Source organism: Scyliorhinus canicula, chromosome 4, assembly GCF_902713615.1.
Source record: "Scyliorhinus canicula chromosome 4, sScyCan1.1, whole genome shotgun sequence".
In the NCBI taxonomy this organism is placed as follows: domain Eukaryota; kingdom Metazoa; phylum Chordata; class Chondrichthyes; order Carcharhiniformes; family Scyliorhinidae; genus Scyliorhinus; species Scyliorhinus canicula.
The window spans coordinates 92380250-92407516 of record NC_052149.1 but is presented as its reverse complement, the minus strand read 5'-3'; the positions used below and the strand labels follow the sequence as shown (position 1 = coordinate 92407516).

The 27267-nt window shown below is 45.7% G+C and overlaps 1 protein-coding gene across 1 annotated transcript in view; it reads right to left on the bottom strand.

Moving 5' to 3' along the window:
• Positions 1-27267, bottom strand: part of LOC119964807 (adhesion G-protein coupled receptor D2) — a 447246-nt gene that overhangs the window by 122029 nt on the left and 297950 nt on the right. The window contains exon 23 of the mRNA XM_038794816.1: positions 8662-8744. Within this exon, the coding sequence (XP_038650744.1) occupies positions 8662-8744 (83 nt within the window). The remainder of the gene's footprint in view (positions 1-8661; positions 8745-27267) is intronic.

Genomic DNA, 27267 nt, shown 5'->3' with positions numbered 1-27267 from the left:
TATTATATAATTGTTCCCCTTCGGAGGAGGATGGGGCGTCTAGGTTGTGTACTTCCCTGCGTCCCCACCTGCTATTCCTCTTTTGCCACCTCCTTCTAGGGTTTCTGTCGTTGTTACCCCACTCTGTCTGGTGCCAGAAACGGTCCTTCTCTGTTGGGGGAGCCTCAGCCGGTACTTCCCTCTGTCTCCCGTTAGTCCTGGCAGACTTGGAGGCAGTTCTGGGGTTTTTCTTTTTCCCTCTATTCCTCAGGTTTTTCCTGAGAGCGGCTATCTGGTAGCAGGACCCGTTGTGGTAGTCCCTCTCACAGGTATCTACCTCCATTGGCGTGCCCTGTAGTTCCTGCGCCTCACTTGCTGCCTTTTCTAGGGACAGTGCGAGCTGTAACGCCTGCCTGCAGTCTAGTTCTGTTTCCGCCAACAGGCGTTTCTGTATTGTGAGGTCATTTATACCACACACTAACCGGTCCCGAAGCATTTCATTTAGCGTCGGGCCGAACTCACATTTTTCCGCCAGCCTTCTCAGGCGGGTCAAGAAATTCGTGACTGACTCCCTGTCTTCCCGCTTCGCTGTGTAGAATCTGTACCTACGCAAAATTAGGGCTTGGTTAGTCCAGTCAACTAAAGACTGCTTCACAAAGCCTACACAGGTGATTATATGGGCCCCCTCAATGAGCTATCATTGAGGGAGCTCATACTCCAATTGGCCAACCAATAAAGCCAATTGGAGTTCATTACACATGGCAAGGGACAGTGAATCGTGTCTGATTTACGCTTCCAGCGCGAGCGCAAATCAGAGGCAACTCATCTCCGGCAGGAGAATACGGTCTCGCAAACGGAGAATTCCAGCCAGTAAATCGACCATGGAAGGTGTCCTGGCATTACAGCACCCTGGTCATATTTGTGGATCTTGCAATGGAAGGTAGAACAAGATAGATCTTTCAAAATATAACTAACAGAGAATCAGAGCCTTTGGGAGGAAAGCACACTTATTCTTAATTGAGTGATGGCAAAGCTGGTAAATAAATTGTTACAATTATGATAGCAGTGGAAGGTACAAGGGTGAGGGGGGTGAGAGCAGGGCAGAGGGACTAGTTTTGGGTAGTAATGACGAAGAGCTCACAGTGACACCCATGTTCAACGGCCTTCTTTCGTGCATGTAGAGTTCTACAACTATAACTGTGTATTTTGATATTAGCATATATTAAATCAGTGATGTGGTAGTTTGCTTCGGTACATTCAATGTTGGATGAACTGTGATTGCATTAAGGCTGGAGCAGCAAACATTAAAAAATCTTATACCAGGTTCTGGTCTATTGATAAGCAACACCCTGGAACATCTACTGATGATTAAAGAAATGGTTCAACTTCCAAAAAGTTCCACACAGTTTCAAATTCTGTTTGCCCTTCCTTCTAAAGGAACACTCACAAATTGATAGAATTATGGAAGCGATTTCAATCCATCCACTTAGAATTTAGAAATGGGTTCACACTTTAATATTTGCTCTGGTCTGTAATACTGGCTGTCAGTCATAAATCGGAGTCTACTGCAATGATGTAATCAATGCCTCTGCTCATAAGTCACTGACATCCAATCAGTTGTCACCTACGAACAGCAGACAATTCCACACATCTGATAGTGAGCATCCTTACGGAAACCTTCATTTATCATAACGTCCAAATTGAACAGAACCAAAATCACTTCTTCCCTGGGAACCTATAATCTTGTTAGTATTGCTAATTTGTACAATACAAATTGTGAGGGATATCCAGGTTTAATAAGCCAATACAAACGGCTTATAGCAATCATAAGCGGAGTACTGACTCCTACTGCTATTATTTTGAAAAGGTTGAAGTCTCAAAAGAATATGTAAATCAATTCACATTAAATGCTCTGCAGTCACAGTTCCTCACTGAATGTTATTTAAGGAAAAACACAGTACATAAAGCATAGAGGGTATAATTTTGAGGCTGTTAATAACCATTCGATATATTGATAATGAAATCTTGAAGGACTTGATCGTGTAGTGGGGTTAAGGTTCTTGCTTCAGTTTTCCATGCTCGTCCATCATAGCATGCTATGATTCATGAACAGATGCCACGCAGAAAGTGAGTTAGAGTGTGTGAATGAATGTGCGAGTGACTGTGTGTCAATGTGTTTGTGCACATGCTTACTTCATTTCCAAGTGAAGCAGGGATGGGAAAGGAGGTTTGAATGGGAATTGTCCATCTTATTCTGTGACAAGTCAGATTATATTTAGTTGAACTAAGCGCTACATTGGCAGTGGCCAAGAAAGAGTGGCCAATAATCTGGTGCAAAAATAACAGCGTGATTGACGCACACCTATTATTATTCAAATTGCTCAGTCACAAGTATACAATACTGATTTCATCACAGAATGATTACAACAGAGAAGAAGGCCATTCAACCCATTGTGTCTGTGTTGGCCCTGAGAAGGAGCAATTCACCTACTGCTACTCCCCACAGTCCTGCAAATTTTGCTTTTTCAGATTATGATCCAATTCCCTTTCAAGAGCTTAAATGACCCCATCTCCACCACATACTCGGACAGTTCGTTTCAAATCTTAACCATTCACTCCTTGAAAAATATTTTTCCTCAGGTCGTCATTGCTTCTTTTGCCAATTACCTTAAATCAGTGGCCTCTGATTTTCGATCCTTTCACCAGTAGGGATTTCTTGCTATCTTCTGTGTCCAGACTCCTCATGATTTTGAATACCTCTCAACTTTCTCTGCTCCAAGAAGAATAGTTCTTAATTCTCCAATCTTTCTCCATAAATGAAGAAGTTCCTCATTCCTGGAACCATTCTCTGCAACCTCTCTTATACCATCACATCCTTCCTAAAGTGCGGTGGCCAGAACTAGGTGCAATACTCCATTTGAGGCCAAGCCAATGGGCGGGATATACCGGCTGTTCACGCCGGTGGGAAATTCTGATCACATGCCAGCGCAAAGGGTTTCCCGGCAACAAAGTGTGCAGTCAACGGGTCATCCCGTTGACAATGGTGGGACCAGTTAATCCTGCTGGCAGGCTGCCTCTGCCGCCAAAAAACATGCGGATCAGTGGTCGGTAAATCCCGCCCAATGTTCTATTCATGTTTAACATAACTTCCTTTCTTTTGTAATCTATGTCCCCAATAATATTGCCCAGGATGCTGTAGGCTCTATTGACTGGTCTCTCAACCTGTCCTGCCACCTCCAATGATTTATGCACATACACACCTCGATTCTTCTGTTACTGTATCTCCTTTAGGATGGGTAGCCTTTATTTTATTTGTCTCTGTTTTCTGCATTAAATTTCATCTGCCCCTTGTCCACCCATTCCACCAACCTGTCTGGATTTTTTAAAAGTTTTACACTCTCCTCCACATGCTTTACAATACTTCTGAATTTCGTATCTTCCCCAGATTTTGAAATTGTGCCCAGCACGTCAAGGAAGAACAGGGGTCCGAACACCAATCCCTGGAGAGCTACACTATAAAATCTGTCTTTAGTCCAAAAAGGAACAGTTCACCATTCCCCGGTTCGTATTATTCAGCTAATTTCATATCTATGTTTTTTTTAAAGAAACATTTTATTGAGGTATTTTTGGTATTACAACAACAACAAAATAATCAATATACATGAAACTATAAACATAGTGCAAAAGCTGTCTCCCTCCCTTACAGGTCCCACCTTTATTAACCTCCTACTCTAAGCTAAACCCCCATGCATACTTCCCGGGGCAAACCGGTGATTGTTACAGATTGGGGACCAGGCCGATGCTCCAACTGCTCCCACATGTCTCCTCCATTGAGCCCAGACTCTCAGGGCTGCCACCACCACGGGCCTGGTGAAGTACTGTGCCGGCGGGAATGGCAGAGGCACAGTTACCAATGCCCCCAAACTGGTACCCTTGCATGAAGCCGCCTCCATACGCTCCCATGGCGACCGCTCTCCCACCACCCACTTCCTGATCATGGCTATATTTGCCGCCCAGTAATAGTTACTAAAATTTGGCAGCGCCAGCCCGCCCTCTCCCCAACTCCGCTCAATCATTACCTCCTGACTCGCGGGGTATTGCCCGCCCAAACAAAGCCAGTGATCACTTTGTTGACCCGTTTAAAAAAGGACCAAGGAATAAAAATGGGGAGCCACTGAAACACAAACAGGAATCTCGGGAGGACCGTCATCTTAACTGTCTGCACCCTCCCAGCTAATGAACAATGGAAGCGCGTCCCATCTCCGAAAATCGTCCTTCATTTGGGCTACTAGTCGGGCCAGATTAAATTTATGCAGTCGGTCCCATTCCCGCACCACTTGAATGCCTCGGTACCTAAAGCTTCCCCCTACTAATCTAAACTGCAGCTCCCCCAATCGCCTCTCCTGTCCCCTCGCCTGGACCGCAAACATCTCACTTTTCCCCATTTTTAGCTCGTAACCCGAAAACCGGCCAAATTCCCCTAGAATCCTCATGATTTCTTCCATTACCTCTATTGGGTCCGATACATACAGAAGCAGGTCATCTGCATAAAATGAGACTCTGTGCTCCACCCGTCCCCAGACCAGCCCCTTGAAGCTCTCAGAGCAATTGCCAGCGGCTCTATAGCTAGCGCGAACAACAGTGGGGAGAGGGGGCATCCCTGTCTCGTCCCCTGGTGCAGTCTAAAGTAGTCCGATGTTGTCCTATTCATCCGTACGCTTGCCACAGCAGCCTGATATAGCAACCTGACCCAGTCAATAATGCTCCGCCCAAATCTGAACCGTCCCAGTACCTCCTACAGATATTCCCATTCTACCCGATCAAAAGCCTTCTCTGCGTCCACTACGACCACTGCCTCCACCTCCCTACCTTCCGGGGGCATCATGATCACGTTTAATAGCCTTCTTATATTGGCCACCAACTGCCTACCCTTAACAAACCCTGCCCGGTCCTCCCCAATAACGTCCGAGACACAATCCTCAATCCTCGAGGACAAAATTGTGGCCAGCAGTTTGCCGTTCACATTCAACAAGGATATTGGCTGAAGGACCCACATAGCTTCGGGTTCTTGTCCTGCTTCAGGATCAGCGAAATCGTGGCCTGCGACATCGTCGGGGGCAACACCCCTCTATTCCTTGCCTCATTGAACATCTTCATCAACAACGGTCCCAATATCCAGGAGAACATTTTATAGAACTCCACTAGGTACCCGTCTGGCCCCGGGGCTTTACCCGACTGCATGGCCTTCAGACTCTCCACTATCTCTTCTAACACCGATCGGGCCCCCAGAACTTCTACCAGCTCCCGTCCACCTTTTGGAAATTCAGCCCCCTAAGAAGTGCCTCATCCCCTCTGGCCCCGTAGGGGGTTCTGACCTGTACAGCCTACTGTAGAAATCCCTAAACGCCTTATTCACCCCTGCTGAATCTCCAACCAGGTTCCCATCTCCATCATTTACTTTCCCTATCTCTGTGGCTGCCTCCCTCTTTCTAAGCTGCTGTGCAAGCATCCTGCTGGCCTTCTCTCCATACTCCTAGATCGCGCCCCCCCTCGCCTTTCCCAGCTGCTCCACCGCCCTCCCTGTGGTTAACAAGCCAAACTTCGCCTATAGCCTCCGCCGTTCCCTTAAAAGCCCTGCCTCTGGGGTCTCCGCATACCTCTTATCGATCTGTAGTATCTCCTTTACTAGTCGGTCCGTCTCTGCCCTGTCTACCTTCTCCCAATGGGCCCGTATCGAGATCAGCTCCCCTATAACCACCGCCTTTCGTGCGTCCCAGACCACCGCTGCTGACATTTCCCCCGTGTCGTTGACCTGCAGGTAGTTCTGAATACATTTCCTCAGCCGCTCACACAACCCTTCGTCAGCCTCATCTAACCTCCAGTACGGGCGCTGGTTACTGTCTTCACTGACCTGCAGGTCAACCCAGTGCGGAGCATGGTCTGAGATTGTGATCGCCGCGTACCCCATGTCCACCACCCCCGTCAGTAAAGTCCTGCTCAGAATAAAGAAATCCATCCGGGAGTACACTTTATGCATTTGTGAGTAGAAGGAGAACTCCTTCACCCTCGGCTGCCCAAATCTCCATGGGTCCACTCCCCACCATCTGCTCCATGAACCCTTTTAGTTCCTTTGCTATTGCTGGCACCCTGCCTGTTTTTGAGCTTGACTGGTCCAAGCCAGGGTCAATAACTGTGTTGAAGTCCCCTCCCATGACCAACCTGTGCGAGTCCAGGTCCGGTATCTTCCCCAGCATCCACTTTATAAACTCCACATCAACCCAATTTGGTGCATACACTTTTACTAATACCACCTGCACCCCCTCCAGTTTCCCACTGACCATAATGTACCGACCCCCCACATCCAAGACTATTCTACACGCCACAAACACCACCCGCTTATTGATCAGGATCGCGACCCCTCTAGTCTTTGAATCTAATCCAGAGTGAAAGACCTGACTGACCCAGCCTTTCCTCAATCTAATCTGGTCAGTTACTCTAAGGTGCGTCTCCTGCAACATTACCACGTCCGCCTTCAGTCCCCTCAGATGCATGAACACACGTGCCCTCTTGACCGGCCCATTTAGCCCTCGTACATTCCAGGTGATCAGCCTAGTTGGGGGGCTCATTGCCCCCCCCCCCCCCTTTGCCAATCAGCCATCCCCTTTTTTGGACCAGCCTCCAGCCCGTGCTCCGCGCCTCCACCGGCCCGCCCCCAGGCACCCTCCACCCCCAACCTCCTCTCTGTCCCTTGGCCCAAGTCCTTCCCTCATCAGCAGAATATCCACCTTCTCCAGGAGCTTCTTTTGTTGGTCCCTCAGCATCCCCACCTCCAACTCCACCACAGTTTGATGTTCCTCCTGATCAGCCAGCGCCTTCTCTACTTTCTGGATCGCCCGATCTTGGGCGTCCAATCTAATCTCCAGCCGCTCAATTGACTCTTTTATTGGGTCCAAGCTGTCCTGTTTCTGCTTAGCGAAGCCTTCCTGAATAACTTGCATCAGCTGCTCCGTTGACCGCTGGGTTGACGAACCAGAGGTTCGTCCTCCGCCATGCTGTCTCCCGCTGCAGCTTCAGCCCAAGCCTTTTCTGTATTTCTGTTTCTGCCTTTACAAGGACTTCTAGTCCTTCTCTCCATGCACCGAAGTGGGAATTCAGTACACAATTGCCTCTGTCATCAATTTTTAAATTCAAGTCCTGTAGAAAATCGGGGGAAAAGGTCCAAAAGTCCTACCCGAGTAGGAGCCACAAAATGTGCGACTTACCCCTTCATAGCCGCTACCGGTAGTCATTTCATATCTATGTTGTCCCGTTTATTCCATGAGCTTTACCTTTGCTCACAAATCTGTTATACGGCACTTTATCAAATTCCTTTTGGAAGTCCACATCAACACAGTAGCACGGTGGTTAGCACTATTGCCTCACAGCGCCAGGGACTTGGCTTCAATTCCACCCTTGGGTGACTGTCTGTGTGGAATTTGAACTTTCTCCCCATGTCTACGTGAGTTTCTTCTGGGTGTTCCGGTTTCCTCCCATGGTCCAAAGATGTCACAATTAGGTGGATTGGCCATGATAAAATTGCCCCTTAGTGTTCAAAGATGTGTAGGATATTGGGGTTACAGGGTTGCAAGGATAGGGCAGGGAATGGGCCTAGGTAGGGGTGCTCTTTCAGAGGGTCGGTGCAGACTTGATGGGCCGAATACCCTCCTTCTTCATTGTTGGGATTCTATGAAACAGCAATACCCTCAACAACCTCTCTATTACTTCATCAAAAAAACTCAAGCAAGTTAATCAAATAGAATTTTTTCTTGACAAATACTGGCTTTCCCAAATTCATCCACATAAGAGAGCATATGCAATCTTCCATTCTTCTGCTACCGCTCCAAATCTAAGGTAGATTGGCAAATTATGGCCAGTATCTCTGCAATTTCCGCACACCTACTTCAGTGGCCTTGTATATATCTCATCCAATCCTGGTGCCTTATCAACCTTAATCACAGACAGACAGTCTCCCAATACCTCCTCTTAATAACCCTGAAACTCCTCCAATGTCTGAACTACCTCCTCTTTCATCATGACCTAAGCAGCATCTTCCTGGGTAAATAAGCCACTTAACAATCATACTCATCAATTGTTTTAGGAAAAACAAAATGTTCCAAAAATTCACAACTCTTTCAGCGCTTATAATGAAGCAGACCGTCTCAACCCGAGGTCAACAGGGTCAGTTGTGGTGGTCATCCTGACACTGATGTGAATTTTCACCCCAATTTATGCATGTGTTTAAGTAAGTAAATGTATTATATAATAATAATCCTTATTAGTGTCACAAGTAGGCTTACTTTAACACTGCAATGAAGTTACTGTGAAAATCCCCTAGTCACCACACTAGCTCTGCATGTATCATATATGTATATATATACATATATACATGTATATATTTACTATGAGTGTGCTTATGGGCTTATTTGTACTATGTACACATAATGCTGATTAAATATAAAGGAAACAAATTAAATGTTTTCAATATACTCAGTTCTGCAAAGGTTAAGTCAGCATCTAGACATGTTTATCAAATATAGATGATCTCAGAATGAACTCCGCTACTAATATAAAACAAGGTTGTGATTTTAAAAGCTTAGCAAGTGAAAGGAAAGCCTACACCCTGAGTTAAGTGCTCCATTGTACCTTAGTGGAGGCCACTGGGCTCTGAGAACAGCACGACAACTCCTCATCAGGTCCTCGTGGCAGGCTGGGGGTTGACAGCTGTCCTAGAGAACAAGAGGAGGAAAATTAAGGAAAAAAAGTCAAGTAAAAGGTTGCTGCAATTTTATTCAACCATCCAGGACTGCAGCAAAAGTGTCAGCCGTGCTATTTGTTAAAGGGAATTTGAAAGCATGGGTTCACCTTGATGTGCAGTTCCAGAGATGTCAGCCACATTCTGGCACCTCCCCTTATTCAAAAATAGGCGGCCTCACAGCCAAGTCCTACCCCAGCTTGATGCTTATGTGTTACACCATGAGACTCAATTAAGGTCAACATTTAAAATGAGATGAAACAACACGGTAGCACAGCGGTGAGCACAGTTGCTTCACAGCTCCAGGGTCCGAGGTTCAATTTCCAGCTTGGGTAACTGTCTGTGCGGAGTCTGCACGTTCTCCCCGTGTCTGCGTGGGTTTTCTCCGGGCGCTCCGGTTTCCTCCCACAGTCCAAAGATGTGCAGGTTAGGTGGATTGGCCATGATAAATTGCCCTTAGTGTTCAAAAAGGTTGGGTGGGGTTACTGGGACGGGGTGGAGGTGTGGGCTTGGGTAGGATGCTCTTTCAAGGGCCGGTGCAGACTCAATGGGCTGAATGGCCTCCTTCTGCACTGAAAATTCTGTGATTCTGTGAACTTACAAATTAAGCAGGGAACTTTGGATTGGCTTCTTCAACAGTACTATGTTGCCCATAAGGTCACTATGTACTGTGTTTACACTTTTACCTTATACATGGACTAATTCACAGTGAGGGATGCATTTTAAAAAAAATTTAGAATTTAGAAAAGTACTCCTCCCCCCCCCCACTTCCCTTTGAATAGTATTGGTTCATGATGAGATACTGTTCAAGGGATGACATTTATCTTCTGGTTCCTCTTCTTTTCAACTATTCATCATGGATGATCCTCAACAGTGAGTATCTATCCAAAACTGGGAGGCATCAGGCCCAAGTTTCATCTCATCTTCACTCTTATGTTTGCACACAAGCCATTAGGTGTGTTTGGAGTGAACAAGTGCACCTATAAACTCAGAAGAACTGCATTTTCTTAAATCGCCATCCATCATCGTCTGTAATAATACCCCAAGTTTGTCTACAGGGCTTTACTGTGCAAAAAGGAAACACACAGGATGATAATGAGCAGTGGAACAATTGCAACTGGGGATTCAGTCTAAGGATGAACATTCAGATTAGGTTTGGATATAGAATTCCATTTAGAATTTGTTACCTCACTATCAAATGAGAAGCTATTTAAGACAACTCCGTCACTTGTATTATATATTTGCCAAATTTATCCCAAGACACTTCACAGGTGCATTACAATGTAAAATTTTATACCGAGACATAAGGAAATATTAGGGCAGATGACTGAAAACTTGGTCAATGTGGTAGGTTTTAAGGAAAAACTGTAGGTCTAAAGGACGAAAGAGAGGTAGAAAGGCGGAGAAGTTTAGGGAGGGCATTCCAGAGCTGAGGACCTCAGCAACTGAAGGGATAACCACCAATGAAGAAGCAATCAAAATCAAGGATGCTCAAGTGGCATTGAAATTAAATGAAAATCGCTTATTGTCACGAGTAGGCTTCAATGAAGTTACTGTGAAAAGCCCCTAGTCGCCACATTCCGGCGCCTGTCCGGGGAGGCTGGTACGGGAATCGAACCGTGCTGCTGGCCTGCTTGGTCTGCTTTATAAGCCAGCGATTTAGCCTTGTGAGCTAAACCAGCCCCTTACCCCTAAAGAGCACACTTACCTCAGCGGACTTTGGGGCTGAACAAGGTTACAGAGCAAGGGAGGGATGAGCCATGGGAGGATTTGAGAACAACAATGAAGATTTAAAAGGAGCCGTTGCCTAAATGGAAGACAATGTAGGTCACCGAGGAGAGGGTGATGAGTGAATAGGACTTGCTGCAATTAAAGACACGGGCAGCGGAGTTTTGATTTACCTCAAATGGGAGGTTGGCCAGGAATGCGCTGGAGTAAGTCTAACGTGTGGGAGTGAAACCCCCCACACACCTGTAACCCTCCCCCCCCCCCCACTAGGAGGGCAGTAGACCCCCCACCCTGCACCACATGCATCCCATGCACATTGGCTCTGGTATACAAGTTATGCGCTCTCCCGTGTCCCATGTCCTTGCCCATCCTCATCATCCCCTGCATCCTCCTCGGCAGAGGAGGCCTGACGTTCATCCTCCTCCTCCAGCACGTCACCCCTCTGCTGCGCAATGTTGTAGAGGACACAGCAGACCGCCACAATGTGTGCAATCCTCCCAGCATCAAACTGGAGGGTCCCATCAGAGTGGTCCAGGCACCTGAACCGCATCTTCAGGATGCCGAAGCACCGCTCGATCACGCCCCTGGCCGCTGCATGGCCGTCGTTGTAGTGGGTTTCCGTGGCAGTCTATGGCCTTCGGATAGGTGTGATCAACTGTGACCACAGCGGATAACCCCTATCGCCCAGGATCCAATCCCCCAGCCAAAGGTGCCCCTCGTTGAGGCCGGGAATTGTTGAGTGTGCCAGGATGAAGGCGTTGTGCACACTGCCCAGGTATAGGGCACAGACGTACATGATGCACATCTGATGGCCATACACCAGCTGTACATTCACTGGGGAACGCCATTCGGTTTGTGTAGAGTGGCCTCTCATCTGCTGGTGCTCGTAGGGCGACATGCATCCCTTCGATCACCCCCTGGGTCCAGGGCACATCAGCGATGGTGGCGAACCCCGCTGCCAGGGCATCCTGATGGGCTTGGTTCATATTGAAATGGATGTATTATGGGTGGCATGGTGGCACAGTGGTTTGCACTGATGCTTCATGGCGTCAAGGACCCGTGTTCTATCCCGGCCCTGGGTAACTGTCCGTGTGGAGTTTGCATATTCTTCCCATGTCGGTGTGAATCTCACCCTCACAACCCAAAGATGTGCAGGGTAGGTGGATTGGCTATGCTAAATTGTCCCTTAATTGGAAAAAAATGAATTGGGTACTTTAAATATTTATTTTTAAAAAAGAAATGGATGTATTGTGCCGAAATATAAGGCATATAGGGCCTCCATGGCAGCGCAGGATGCACCTGAACTTTGTGAAGTCCCCGACAGGTCCCCACTCGGCACCTGGAAGGGCCCTGTGGCGTAAAAGCTCATGGCGACCAACGCTTTGACAGCCAGCGAGAGCGGGTCCCCTCTCCATTCACAATGTGCCAGATATGCCATGATCTGGCAGCTATATCGCATTGTCGCTCTGCTCAGCCGGAGTCTTCGCCGGCATGCCCGGTCTGGCAGGTTCTTAAATGACAGGCGCTGCCGGTACACTCAAGGCCTCAAGGGGCATCCATATGGCCGGTGAAACTCTGCAGAACCAGGCGCCAAGGTGTCTGATCACTGGGGTGCGCAGCAAGATGGCTGCCTTGCAGGCCACAGCAATGGCAGTCCATGCCTGGGCACCACCCCAGTTCCGTGGGGGGCCATCCCCACCCCACAGCCTTCCCTTTCCCTCCCCCTGCAGCCCCCCCAGCCAGCCCGGCCAGTTTCAGGATCGGCAGTCCACCGTTGCTGTGTCTTACCTTCTCTCTCCCTCATCAGCCACGCTGCCAGTTTCACGACTTTTAAAAGCACCAGAGAAACCTCGCCGTCGGGAACTCACTCCGGTAGAGGCGGAGGTTCACAGAGGCTCCAGAAAATACTGGGTTAGGCCCGCTATTGATGCAAACTGTGTTTACTGTACATGCAGAGTGGAACACATTGACGGCACTGGTGAGGCCCCAGAGAACAGCAATTTGACGTGAAACCAGCGCCCTCCACAATTTTGGTGTCATAACCGATTCTCGATCCAATCGCATTTCCCGATTCTCGATCCAATCGCGTTACCCGATTCAGACTATGGATAATCCCGCCCAATGACTTTTGTCTTTCCAATAGCACTGACAAGCCAGTCTTGTTGAATCCTTCTGTAAGGTCCAAAATACAATTTTCAAAATTACAGGCAGACCATGGAGACATCTGAGGCTACACTATTAAGTAAACCTAATAAATCACTGAATGGGCAGGCAGGGACTCAAATACAAGCTAAGATCCAACCTTTCCTTCAATCCGGCCTTCCCTCCACTCACCCCAACACTGTCATTGCACTGAACCTTAACTGTCCTCTTTATGTTAATTTTCCTCCAAGCTCTAATTATCAATGGCGATAGTTCTGATCTTTAATCGCTGGCTTTGAAAGCAGACCAAGGCAGCAGCCTCCCCGAACAGGTGCTGGAATGTGGCGACTAGGGGCTTTTCACAGTAACTTCATTTGAAGCCTACTTGTGACAATAAGCGATTTTCATTTCATTTCATTTCATTTATTCCTTCAGCAATGCATAATTGCTCAAAGGGACATTATCAGTGGATTCATCTATGCAAAAGGAGTGTGGGTACAAATTAGCATTGTGGTGATTTCTGTACAGAGCAATCATCATTGTCAGTGCTTTCTCAGCCTTATCAAGCTTCACTGACGACTTGTGTGCAGGAACTAACAGTTTTAGGTTTTGAACACCAATGTCCACACATAAGTTTGCAAAAGTAGAAGGGGAACCTGTTGGGAAGAAAATCCAATTCATGTCATAAAAAGTAACAAAACATTAGCTATTGGATCTGGTAATTTCAGGAGAATAGTATGTGTAATGTTAGGAATCTTAGTTAATCATTCATCATTACAATTCTGTCACAAAAATAGCATTTGCCTTTTAAATTCGAATCTATTCCATTGCCTTGCGTCTGATGACGATTAATAATTTGATAAGAACAAATTATTTAAAGGAAAAAATGCACAATTTAAATCTCCAACTTGAGGGACAGAATGAGTTCACAATATCTCTGAATTAATTTCGGGAATTCACTTTTTTTTGCCTATTTGTCGCATTTAAATGTTGGGAAGTTGAAAACGGAGGCTGGGAGTTGTGAAGGAAGCAATACCTGGAACCGGCATACTTGGCATCCTCTGACCGCTTATTTGGAGCACAAAATAAACTAGACGTAACACTGGAAGTTGATGTAACCAGCTGGAAATAGCAGTTCACATCTTGTGCACTTTGTTTAAGCCATCTGGATGTTCCATTGTGTTTGGTCAACATCGACTGTCAATGTGTGACAGTTGATATATGTTTAGTTCAAGTAAACTGCCGTAGCCTGCTCCTGGGACTGCGCGCTTCGGGTTTCAGCGTTTACTGGAAATTTCTGTCAAACTGCAACAGAGTTGTCTGTATCCTCTGTGGCAGCGCTCCAAATTCCTCGGGCATTTTATCAGACCGGTGTTCTGCTTTAGTGCTTTATAGGTTATGAAAACTATGCCAAAGTTCTTGTGGGCAGCTGGTTGAGTGTCAGCTGACAGGAATGATTTTTCAATATGTACTACAGAATAAAGAGAAGGGGTAGTCCTGTGAGAATCAGAGTTCTGTTTGTTTGACAAGAAACCCGTTGGACAAACCAGGCACATGAAAGAAGTTGCACAATTGCTGTTTGATGTTCTTCTGCCTCTGCAGCACGGAGATCTGACAATAAGGACTTTATGGAAGTACCTGCGGAAGGCAAGCATTTTCTGCTAACTGCACAAACACATTGCTACATTTAAAGCTTCGTAACATAGCTGTGCGCCCGCCAGACCTCGACAAATGGATCCCGATTACTAACTTAATTTTGTTTTATACCAGTTTTAGTCAATAACTCTTCACCAGCTTCAATAGACTTATGAATTCTGCTTATTTCATACTCAGCCCGGAAGTGTTCTCGTTCCCTCAGAGATAAAAAAAAAATCAATTGGCGCAGTCCCCAAATACAATATTTGTCACAAGAGGATTATTTTGCTTGCCACTGCGATTTGACTTTTGTCCTCTTGTGCTCCGCTCCATGGTGAGGTCAGGTTGCCAACCCTCCCGGATTGTCCTAGAGTCCCCAGAATTGGAGATTAATCTCCAGCAACCCAGATGAAACAATCAATCAAAGGCCCATCAAACAACTCTTTCGCTTTTTACCTTTCTCTGAGCATTTTTGTTTCTTGGTTATGGAAGATGGAAAAGAAAAGGGTAGAACAGTTGGAATTGAAATATGACTCCTCCAGGAATACGTCCCACCAAAATTGCTGGGTCGGGAGAGGAAAAAGAGAGATTATGTAATGTACAACAATAAAAAGACTGGGTGGGAGATCCTGGATTGAGTCCTCGATCACACTGGCCTGAAGCCAACTTCCAAATAGCTATAATATTTGAGCCAGTATGATTCCAGATGGCACAATTAGGCAAGGTTACTTGACAATTTTGCTTCAGATTCACTCCTGCATAATCAATCTGGCATTGATTTAATGATGTGTTTAACCCTTCCAGTTTTGTGAATAGTAATTGCACATTGCAGGCAAGCAACCAAATCAGAATTTGCACTCCTCTCTGAGGAATGTGCAGCCCAGAGAAGCTAAACATCACCTCAAAACCATGTCACAGTTAGAACTTCAGGCTAAAAGAGCCAGTTTAAACGATTGGTTAAAAATATCGGGCGCAATTCTCCAGACAAATTTCTAATTGTGGTAACGAGTGGGAATTGTAGCGAGCTTCCCAGCGCTTGGCCAAGCGAGGCCGGCAATGCAATTCAACATGAATTGGTCCAATTAACGAGACCTCACGGGCTTCTTTCCGCAAATGAAGGCTCACCAGCTGATTTGCCGGGACCGCGCTCGCCAGCCCCCTGCTAACAAGTTAGAGCAGCACTTTAGCTGCACTTGCTCAGCCAACCCCAGCCAGCTCACAACAATGGCATCGAGGAGACCAGCCCCAAGATTCGAGAATGCTGACCTGGGGAGGCTCCTAGACGCGGTGGAGACCAGGAGGGATGTCCTGTTCCCCCGAGGGTTCCGGAGGGTGAGCCACAAGGCAGCCAGTGCTGCCCGGGATGAGGTGGCAGCAGCTGGCAGCTTGGGGAGTGTGACAAGGACGATGGGCCAGCAGTGCAGAAAGGTCAATGACCTGCACTGGATACCACAAGTGAGTAGATACCAATGCACCCCCCACCCCGCAACTCCCCATGCAACCCCCAACCCTCCCTCCCCCTTCAATCCCCCCTTAACTCCACCTTCACACCCCTTCTCCCACAACTGTGAACCATGCGGTGGCTAACGATGTCCTCTCAGTGTCTCCTCAGGAAAAGCTCTCCCATAATTGGCAGGAGAGGGCCCAGACTAGAGGTAATGTGCCAGACGTAAGAATCCTCATCTCCTTCGAGGAGTGGGCCCTGGAGGCGACCAGTGTGGCTGAGGACAGATTGGTCAGCCATGCGGATGCTGGCAGACTCCGGATAGGTGAGGAACCACCGGGCTACACCCAGAGGACCTGCCAAATTTGAGTTGTATTGCATTTCTGACTGATTGACCATCCCTCACACTGACCACATGTCCATTCTCCTGCAGGTCCTCCAGCTGACGGAGCCGGCCCATCCTGGGCAGAATCCTCTCCTGACTCAGAGAAGAACAACTCGGAGGAGAGCTCCGAGGATGCAACCGCAGTCACGGCACAGCTGTCATCCCCACCCCCTTACTACCACAGATATACGCAACTCGGTGGGACATGTTAGTGGACAGGTTTCAGGGGCACAATCTTGGGAGCACCATACTGCAGATGATGCAGATCAGGTGAAGGTAGGAACCCCCAGGCGAGACAGCAGTCGGAGGGCTGCTGGGTCCCAGGACCCAGCTGGGTCCCAGCCTGATGCTTAGCGTGTGGAACAGAGGTACCCAGAGCTGATGGAAATGATAGGGACCAACCTGGGCGTTCAGAGGTAGATGTCAGCGAGATCTCTCCAGCAGATGCATAGCTGTTTGGAGGAGTCCCAGAGGCTAGGAGATGGCCAACACTGCTAGGGTGGCAACCACAGTGGAGAGTCTGGAGCACAAAGTCAGCAGCATTATTGAAGGTGTCCAAGGCATGGCACAGTCAGTGACTGCCACGGCTGAGGGTCTCGGCGGGATGTCTGACTCGCTAGGGGATGTCACCCAGCACCAGACCAACCTTAATGAGGTCCTGCGGACATATCCCGCTCTCAGATGGGCATGGCCGAGACGCTGAGGTGCTTGTCCCAGTCACAGGTGGGAATGGCCGAGGCGCTACCGAACATGTCCCAGTCACTGAGGAGCATCGCTGAGGGCGGCGACACAATGGTGCCGACCATGGGGAATTGCCAGGGCTGGCAGAGCCAGATGATGCGGGGGCAGCCGGGGCTCAAACCAGGGTGCTGTGGGCAACGACCGGGAGGAGGGAGTGCCGGGTGCCAAGTCGGACCTGTCCCATGGAGTGACGATGGTGGGCACCAGCTCCCCGAGTTCCACCCCTCTGATGAGGTCATATCTTGCATACAGCACACGGGACAGGGCGGCATGGCTGTGCATGTATCGCCGACAAGTGAGCCGGGGCCCTCTGGCCTCAGAGCCCCGAAAGGACTCCCGCCTGGGGCATCGAAGGCCATAGGACGAGGTAAGCAGCTGGCTGCCTCCACCTCTGATGTGCTTCCTGGGGAAACACCAAGACGCAGTGGCAGAGCTGGGAGGGCCAAGCACATCGAGGACCAGTGAGGGCAACGGGGAAGGGAGGAGCGGCACCATCAGGAGTGATGATTTCACAGCACATTAAACACCTTTTCGCAAAACCATTATGATGCCTCTGTCACATCCTTCTGCAATGCGGGCTGACCCCCGGACCCTTTGCCCATCTCCCCTCCACCCCCATGGCAGCCCACCCCTGTGGAAGATCCCCCAGCCCCTTCACTGAGCACTGGGGTGGCAAGTTCTTTGCCTGTGAGCAAAGATGGCTACTCAGCTCCCCACAGAAGCCCTTCGGCCAGGCTCATGTTTTTCAAAAGGAGTACTAATCGGCGCCAGTGTGACCACTTGCTGGGGAGGTCGCTGAATGACGGGAGGCCTTTGGATATGGGGTAGCTCTCATTAATTGTATGGAAATGGGGCTTATGTGGTGATAATTCATTTGCGCCATGCTACGACGAGGTCCCAATTTCACCTAGTGGAGCATGCTGGTTGCATTGGAAACTGTTCGGTGCCTGCCGCGGTTCTCGTTTTTGGCCTCTCCCGCTATTTACCGGCCTCGTTACGCTTGAGCGAGAGAGCAACAAGGCCAGAGAATCGTGCCCATTCTATCCAACAAATGCTAAATCTAATTCATACTTATTGGTCCAAAATTAATTAGATAGCATTTGATGTTTACAGGTCACTTTTTCGTGATGTCAAGTTTCTTAGATTCAATATTCAGGGAATGAAGCAAAAGACAGACAGGCATTCAGGCTGTTTCCACAGACCTGATCTGGATCAGTGCAATTCAAATTAAATCGCTAAAAGTGGCAATGTTTTTTAATATGTACTGCAGAATAAAGAGAAGGGCGAGAACTGTGAGTTAGTCACGCTACACCATGACAATTTAATAATGTATCACTGGTATCTTGCTGAGCAGATTTAAGAAAAATTCAATTAGTTATATTCTAACTGATTCAGTCTGTTTCTGAAAATGATATCAATATAACCTTAAATATATTTTGTAAAATGCTTGATTACTAGCTATATATCTGCATTGAATGAGATAAGGGCAACACGGTAGCATTGTGGATAGCACAATCGCTTCACAGCTCCAGTGTCCCAGGTTCGATTCCGGCTTGGGTCACTGTCTGTGCGGAGTCTGCACATCCTCCCCGTGTGTGCGTGGGTTTCCTCCGGGTGCTCCGGTTTCCTCCCACTGTCCAAAGATGTGCAGGTTAGGTGGATTGGCCATGATAAATTGCCCTTAATGTCTGAAATTGTCCTTAGTATTGGGTGGGGTTACTGGTTTATGGGGATAGGGTGGATGTGTTGACCTTGGGTAGGGTGCTCTTTCCAAGAGCCGGTGCAGACTCGATGGGCCGAATGGCCTCCTTCTGCACTGTAAATTCTATGAAATCTATGAATACAGCCATTGAATGTTCGGTTCTTAATGAATTCAGTTGCTTGACTTTAATTTACACAAAATAAACTTTTTAAATTTGCCCACAGTAGATCCAAAGAATACCTACAGTGCAGAAGGAAGCCATTTGGCCTATCGAATCTGCACCGACCCTCTGAAAAAACACCCTACCTATGCCCATTCCCTCGCCCTATCCCTGTAACCCCATCTAACCTGCACATCTTTGCACTGTAAATGCTGGTGAGGGTGCAGAGATTTACTGGAATGGTACCAGGCATGAAGGACTTCAATTAGGTGGTGAGATAGGTCTCCTTGGAGGGTGGGATGTTAAAGGTAGACTAAACAGAGATAGTCAAAATTATGACAGGTTTTGATGGATGGGATACGAAGATACCCTTGCCATCGGTTGGTAACCAGAGGATGTAGATTTAAGACAATTACCAAAAGAACCAGAGGCAAGACAGGAATTTCTCTTATGTAGAGAGTTGATATGATTTGCCTGCTGGGCGGAGGAAGGAGATCCAATACTAACCTTCAAAACAAAATTAGATAAACACTTGATTTTGTCTACATGCAGGGTTATGAGGAGAGAGCAGAAGAGCAGTACCAGTTTGGATAGCTTTTTCAAAGAACTAGCACAGGCACATTTGTGCTGTATAATCTATGATTCTGTGGCATCAGTGTAATCCTAACTACCATCGGCCACATACAAATGGCACTGGCTGCTGCAGTTTGTTGTCACAATGGATGCTATAGGTCCTGTGGAATAGAAAACTTCTATGAAGAGAGAAAAGTTGCTGATCTTTTAGAGACTTCTGTTATACTGTACTTAAGGTTATCCCGTGCCCACTGCAAGAAAGAATAATGGCAATCTTTTGTTACCATCTGATTTGGAACCATTAAGATTCAAAAATAAACCTGAATATCTTGTTGTAAACAATAGTTCTGTACCACAAGATTCCACATTCTTTCTTAACAAAACAAACTAACAAGCAATGTTAATTTAACAATATTCTTTATGCTCTCAGGTTTACTTCTTACATCCCCCAATAATTATCTTATAAGACACATCAATCTTACTGTTATTAACCTCTGTAGGTAAGTTTATTAGTAAGTATGCCGCCATCCTCTGGAGAATTCTCTTCAGCCCAAGCTTTCTGAGGTAAAACTTTGATTTACCATCTCTTAAATGTGGAAACCTTGGTCTCTTGTTCTGGTCACTTTTCCAATACTTCCAAGCTAATCCGATTTTTCAAAAAGGCATTGAAACCCACTGTAGATTCCCCCTCCAGCTTCAAGCTAGACAATCTTCAAGCATCTGTTCCTCACAAAATTCAAACCGAGATTAAGCCACGTCCGTCTTCCACATGGTCAATGATGAAGTTAATATTTTACACTGCTTATATTGCAGGTCTATTATTAATTCATTTTGGCTAACTTCTCTCAGTGAGCTGCCAACCACACAAGGTCCAAACTGCAACTAAGAAACTCTCCCAGCAAACATCCAGATGAATTGAAACCATAAAGCCTTCCTCAACTCCATCCAGCTCCATAACAACATTGCCTGCTCTGGTCTATCCTCAAACCAATCTTTAATGTAATTATCCCTCATTTACAATTTCAATTTAGATCTGATGGAGTAAATGGATTTTATAACCTTTGGGTTTCACTGAATGCTTTTAAAATAATTTAGCACTGACTCCCAAAACAAAAACATCTCTGCACTGCACTTCTTTAAAACCAGTGTAGACATCACATCTCCAGCTAAGTAAGTCCATCTACTGTTTTATAGCTCCTCCTCTCCTGATTGAATTAAACAAACATAGGTAATCTCCTGAACTTCCATTTTCTGGCAATAACTAAAGCCCAGCTTTTTAAATTACCATTACTTCACAATAATAGTCTTCCCATGAACTAAACATTACCTCGAAAATATCAACATGAACCATGAACTAGATATTCACAATGCTATCCCTAATATCCATCAGTCCACATGGGATTAATGCTGATTGTTCAGTAGGAATCAAGTGAAATTCGGGAGCATGTAATCAACTGTTATTTGATTTTGTGGTTGCTATTATTTGTACTTTTGACCTAATATTAAGAATTTCCACATCCTCTTCCCTCTTTTCCCATAGTCACTTGACATGAACTTCCTAAAATCACCACTGATTTCATATTGTCACATATGTTTTGAATGTTTATCCTTCTTCCAATTTTTCCATTGTGGGATATTTGATCATGAAACTTTACTTCTCTTGCTAACAGGTTTGGGATGCTATCCTGTGATTGGTCACCGGGGGAGGGGTGTGATGGGAACACACATGCAGGCCTGGAACCCACAGACACGGATGCCGAGATCCGGAGGGAGATTTTGGAAGAGGCAGTCTATTAATTGATTCCTCTCTTGGAGCTCCCATCCAATACCGGAGAGCCAGCCGAGGCCATTCACACTGGATGACTGACAGCCACACTGTTAATGTAGGTTAGAGAACAGAAATACTCCCTCAAGGGGAGGAGCCCTCTGAAGTGTTTGCAAAGTTTAAAAATAAAACCGGACTGGACTGGGCTTCCCCTCCAAAAGGCGTGATTGTAGCTTTCCTCCTCTCACAATTGCGGCAGTAAGGGTAGCATGGCGGGTTTTAAATTTATCATGGCATCAATGGTCCCCCGGCCTGCCAGAGGAAGGCTGCCTCCAGTCATTGGGCTCCAACCTCAAAGGGGGCCTGCATGCAGTCAAGAAAATTCCAGACGACCTCTGATTAGTGCCCTAAATGGACAATTTACTTTGCCTAATTGGCTATCCATCGCTAATAGGCAGGTAGTTGTCACATCCCGTCCCTCATAATAGCGTGAAGATGGGACCATGGTGGTAGACTGGCATGGCAGCTGATAGCAGGAAATTGCCAACATGCCTGCCTCTAGTCCTGCCTCTGAATCGTCATGAAAATTTAGTCCCTTGTGTCTGTGAATCATATGTACTGCATTAGAGTTAGGGTAATGTTTCAGCAATTAAACATTGCTTTGTATTAAATATCCTTCAACATAAAAACAAAGGTTTGCAGAAAATGAGCCTTTTAAATATTGCATTATATTAAATTTGGCTGTACTAAATTTTGGAAAACAATTTTACAACCACAGATCCTACAACCTGGGACCTGGGGCACAATATTAATGGAACTGTTTATTCAGTACTGTACATATGAGTCTTAGATTTCTCTGGCACAAAGTGAAATAGTTTCTAAATTTTATAGGTTAACAAGGAAGCACAAGGGACTTGAAAAGAAAAACTATATAATTATTGTAATTTTAAAATTGCTTTCAACAACCCCCGTTGTAATTGTTATGCACTGATCTTTAAACCTTCTTCCAAATCATGGTAAATCATTAACCAAGGAAGAGGAAGCATACTGAAAATATCCTTACATATTTACAGAGTAGAAGCATTTTATACAACTAAATCTATAGGACACTATAAAGTAAATTCAATTATAATTTAAAAACAAGTTGCTTTGTAACCAACGTAAAGGAATTAATGATATTTAAATTGTGAAGATGATAATTTTGCTGATGAAGTTGTTGTTTTCTCTGGTGCCCTATTCATTATGTAAAGTTAAAAAAAAATGTATTGTGTGTCTGTAGTACTCCCATTTCTTAATGATCTCCTGCACCTGCTCATCTGGTACATTTTTAATTAACACTCTAAGGAGGTTTGTCAGTAGTAATCAAAAACATTGTCACTTATAAAGCTGTGGCAAAAAATCAATAGTTTTTCATCAGAAAGGGTTATTTCTGGCATAAGTGAACCATTTAATTGCTTCATTCCAATAAACAAAACTGCACATTTTAATGACTTGATTCTATGAATCAATACAGCCATACATTTTATTAAGCAGCAACATGTGGGAAGATATTTTGAGTCCTACCAATCAAGGCAGAAGCATTTTCCTTATTTTCATTTACTTGGTAACTGCAATAAGTATCAAAACCCACGCAGGTCCATGATTTATACAGAGGAATTGACCCCCATGGCAGTAACACAGTGATGGGTGACTGGTTTTCAACAGTAAGCTACTGGCACTTGACAAAGTGCCTGAAGCAGAATGAATTCACTTCTTTTTGCCTCACTCATCAACAGGCGCTGCCCTGACCCCCTCGTCCTGACTGATGTGACAGGGACTTGTCTTTTTGACTGTGAGAAAACCTATTGGTGGGGTTTATTTTTCCAACATTCTCCAGGTTCACTTTTCATTCACCTTCTTCAAAAAGAAGCACAACGCAGAACATGAAAGGATTTTCAAAACGAACATAACATTTGCGTACAGTTTAGAAACCATGACACTGAGATGCAACTCCTGACAAAAAATAAAGAAGAGCATTAACTTTCAATTCTCCTACAGGCATTGCTTCACAGCTCATGGCTATTGCTTTTTCAATTTCTCCCCAGAGAACCAGGAGTTATTACCCTTGTCGATGGAGGAGAAAGGGATGTTATTCCCCTGTCACCCACCCAACTCTGGCATATTCCCTTCCCTGATCTATAGCCTTCCATAGGAAAAAAAGTGTCTGACATGCTGTTAGTTCTCAACTATGTCAGATTCATCTACCTGTACCACTGGAATTATTTTCCAGGGCTAGAGTGACACAATGTCACAGGAGTCAGAAGAAAAGAATTTCAAAACAAATGTGGTGTGTGAGACACCAGGTATAATGAAGCAATCACAAAAAGGACATATTTGAAGCTTAAAGTCTGGGTTTAATTATTAGCTAAGGTTACAATAAAACAAACAACCCCCTGTGTTTTGAACAAGTCGGCAAGTCTCTTAAATTGTTCTAGTATGTGGTAAAAAAGTGTGGAAATTAGAGCATTTTAGGTCTAAACCAAAGAAAGTAGCACCAATAACTGATTATTTTTTCTTTTACCTAATGACGGAAGAAAATAAAGGCTTTTTCTGTGGTCAATGAATGTGCTTTTATATCGTATCTCCGAAGTATAGATTTTTCTCTGCAATGACAGTCCCACCTAAGCTGTGCTTTTAAGTACTTCATATGTAAACAAAACATTAAATATCAAATTCTCCACATATTTCGATGAGGACTCACTTTCCTGATATCTTAACAGAAATACATGAAAATATGCTTATCTGAGATGAAATATATATTCAGTTAATATAATTTGTAGCCACTTAGAACCAAATATTTTAATTTTTCAGTCTGAAAAACTGGAAAAGTACTAAGCATATACAAAAGGCTCGTAATGTGGAAAACAGTCAAAGTCTGGGAATTTTCAATTACATCAAATTAACATTACTTCAGACAGCCTGGTTTATTCAGTACACCTGTGATTCAATGATCCAAAAATTCATTATTAGGTGTTTTTTTAAAATATGCAGTCATAACAAATATCAACTTGGGACATAATGTAACCGTATCATTAAAGTTCCAAATAAAAATAGCAAACTGCACACCGCTTCACAAAATATTGGTTAAACTGACAAAAGATTTTGTGTCAAAACCTCTGCGCGCTGTTCTGAAGGTGTTGGAAATGTTTAACAAGTTGAGTTTCATTTTCCCGAATGTAGAATGCACACATATTTCTATGCTGGAAATTACTGTGCTGTTACAGGTTAATTTTTATGCTCGGGCATAAACACGTTTGGTAAGTGCCATTATAAGAAGAATGGGACACATACTGGAAATGGAGTGAATGTGGCAACACTCAATGCATAGTGGTCATGACACACTTTATTTACTGTAACTGAGCTGCAATTAATGCCAGAATCGGAGGAGCACCAGCTGTTAAATGGTTGACAAAGAGGGGAAGTTTAAAGCTAGCTTGGACTTGAATTTAACAGTCCCCTTAGGAAACCGAATCTGAGGTCAAACATTTTTTTAAATTTAAACTGTATTGTTTTTTTTGTGGTGCATGTCATTCCTGGGGATTCTTCTAAATTAAACTTCACCCAGGGCGTATTCTCACGGAACCAGCAACCAGTGTCGTGCTACTGTAATTTTATTTTTTAACTATGGGGTACACTTTAATTAAATACATTCAACTCAACTCAAAAGAAGTTGCCCATTTATTTTACAAATTTACGAGAATGGTTTTGAAACATAAATACCTGAAATGTGAAGCATAACATTAAAAAGATCGCAGTGAGAAATGGCCATCTAGCCAAGTCCTATGAAGAGACCATGTGCAATCTGCAGGGTTAGAGACAACTTTCAACTTACTATTTTTAAAAAACCTGAAACGATGAATAACCACAACCTCAAACAACATGAAGCAGGATTAAGTTTTTTTTTGCTGGTTTCACTCCCTTCTCAAGGTAATCAAGCAAACCTTTCAGGATACTGATCTAGTGTAGCAATCTACATTATTCAGTCTGATTGGCAGCGTTATCACCCATTGAATGGGGGAGTGCTGAAACCGAGACTCTCAGTTTGTTCTGGTTGTTCAGGCAGGTATGTCGCCATTGTGAGAGGAGAATGGAGTTCTCTCAATTCCATGATGGCATCCCTCCCTCATCCAATACCAAAACAAAATTGGTCATTTACTTAATTGTAGAATCTTGCTGTGTACAAAATGGCTGCCAGATTTTGCCTATAAAATAAGAATCTTGTAACTTGAACAGATTCTCCGAACCCCCGCCGGGTTACAGAATCGCTGGGGGGCGACGTGAATCCTGCCCCACCACTCCGCGCTGGCTGCCGAATATTCCGGCGCCAGTTTTTTGGCGGGGGCGGGGATCGCGCCGCGCGAGTCGGGGGCTGTTGGCAGAGGCCCTCCCCAGCGATTCTCCGGTCCCCGATGGGCTGAGCGCCCGCCCGTTTTCGGCCAGTCACATCGGCGTGGATTAGACCAGGCCCGTACCCGGTGGGACCTGACTCTGAGGGTGGCCTGCAGAGTCCTTGGGAGGGGTGCCGGGGGATCCGGCCCTGGGGGGTCACCCATGGTGGCCTGGCCCGCGATCGGGGCCCACCGATCTGTGGGCAGGCCTGTGCTGTGGGGGCACTCTTTCCCTCCGTGCCGGTCTGTGTAATGCTCCACCATGGCCGGTGCGGAGAAGAAACCCCCTGCGCATGCGCAGGAAACACGCCAGCGCTCCTGCACCAATTCACACCAGCCAGCGGTGGCCCTTCAGCGCCAGCCTAGCCCCCGCAGGTGCGGAAGATTCTGCACCTTCCAGACGGCTCACGCCACTCCTTGGTGCCGGTATGGCCCGACCGCCGGATACCGGAGAATCCCGGCCCAGGTTTCTGAGTGATGTGATAAGGTGCTGTATAAATTATCTTTTTTTTCTTTGACTGCTTTACCTGACGTAGAACTTCCATGGTGCCACACAAGTCTGATAGGATATTTAATCAGCTGTGACAATGCTAATCCTTATCACTTTCAATCTCATTCTGAATCATATCTTCATTAGTCTCCTTTAAAAGACATGATTGGCATAAAATAAAACACACCTTTGTTTTAGTAATTAGCTCAACATACCTACTGCTCACTGAGGAAGGAAATAGTTTCTAATCTCTGCTTTCAGCGGGAGCTGATCGCTGCTATGTCTGTGTACTTTATTTATGCGAACACGACTAAATTAAATAATCTCTTCATTAAATCCACATTCCTCACTTTCTTTTAGAAGATCTGGATCATGTCCTCGTTCAGTTTTTTTTTGCTGATGAAAATAAATTCAAGGACTTCTACTCAGGAGAGGAGCTATAGTTTTACATCCTGGGACCATCCTGGTCATTTTCACAGAACCCTCTTCAATAAAAAAAGGGGAGAATTTGCATTTGCGTAGCACCTTTTTCAACCCCGGGTCATCCCAAAGTACTTCACAGCCAATAAAGTACTTTTAAAGGACAGTCACTGTTGCGATCTTGGATATATAATTTTTTTAAGAGTTGCTTAAAATTGCATATATCAACACATGGGGCAGAGTTTTGAGGAGCCCATCTGACTCTGGAGACCTTTAAATATTGTGGATGGGACTCGGATGCTCCGGTATATGCCATTTTTGCTGGGGAAAGGGGAGGCCAGGGTGTGAATCACAGTTGTGGGAAAACCAAACTCAGTGGGGCCATTTGAAATTACTGCCGAAGTTCAAACACACCCCTTTCTCTGTTCAGCGGCGTTAATTCACAATGTGAGAGTCGTGACCTGATGGAGGAGACATACACAATTTCAAAGGGCAGAAAATATCTGTCATTATCTGAAGTTATTTAAATCCACAACCCTTTATATATGAAAAAAACTAAGTTGCAGCTGGCAGTTAGAATATGAAAAAAACGCACACTGCTGGAGTGCATTGATTGACAGGCTTTAGAAAGAAAATTACTGGGCGGGATTCTCAGGCGGCGTGATTCTCCGTTTTGCTGGCGCACGGGGGTTTCCCTGATGGCATGGGGCTGCCCCACAATGGGAAATCCCATTGACCGGCCGGCGTAATGGAGAATCCTGCCAGCGGGTCGAGGCTGAAAAGCGGCTTGGCAGAGCGGAGAATCCAGCTCACTATCTGAACCTGCAGTTTCGATACTCTTCATTGTTGACAAATCCCACAGGCTGCTATTATAGCTGAGCCTGT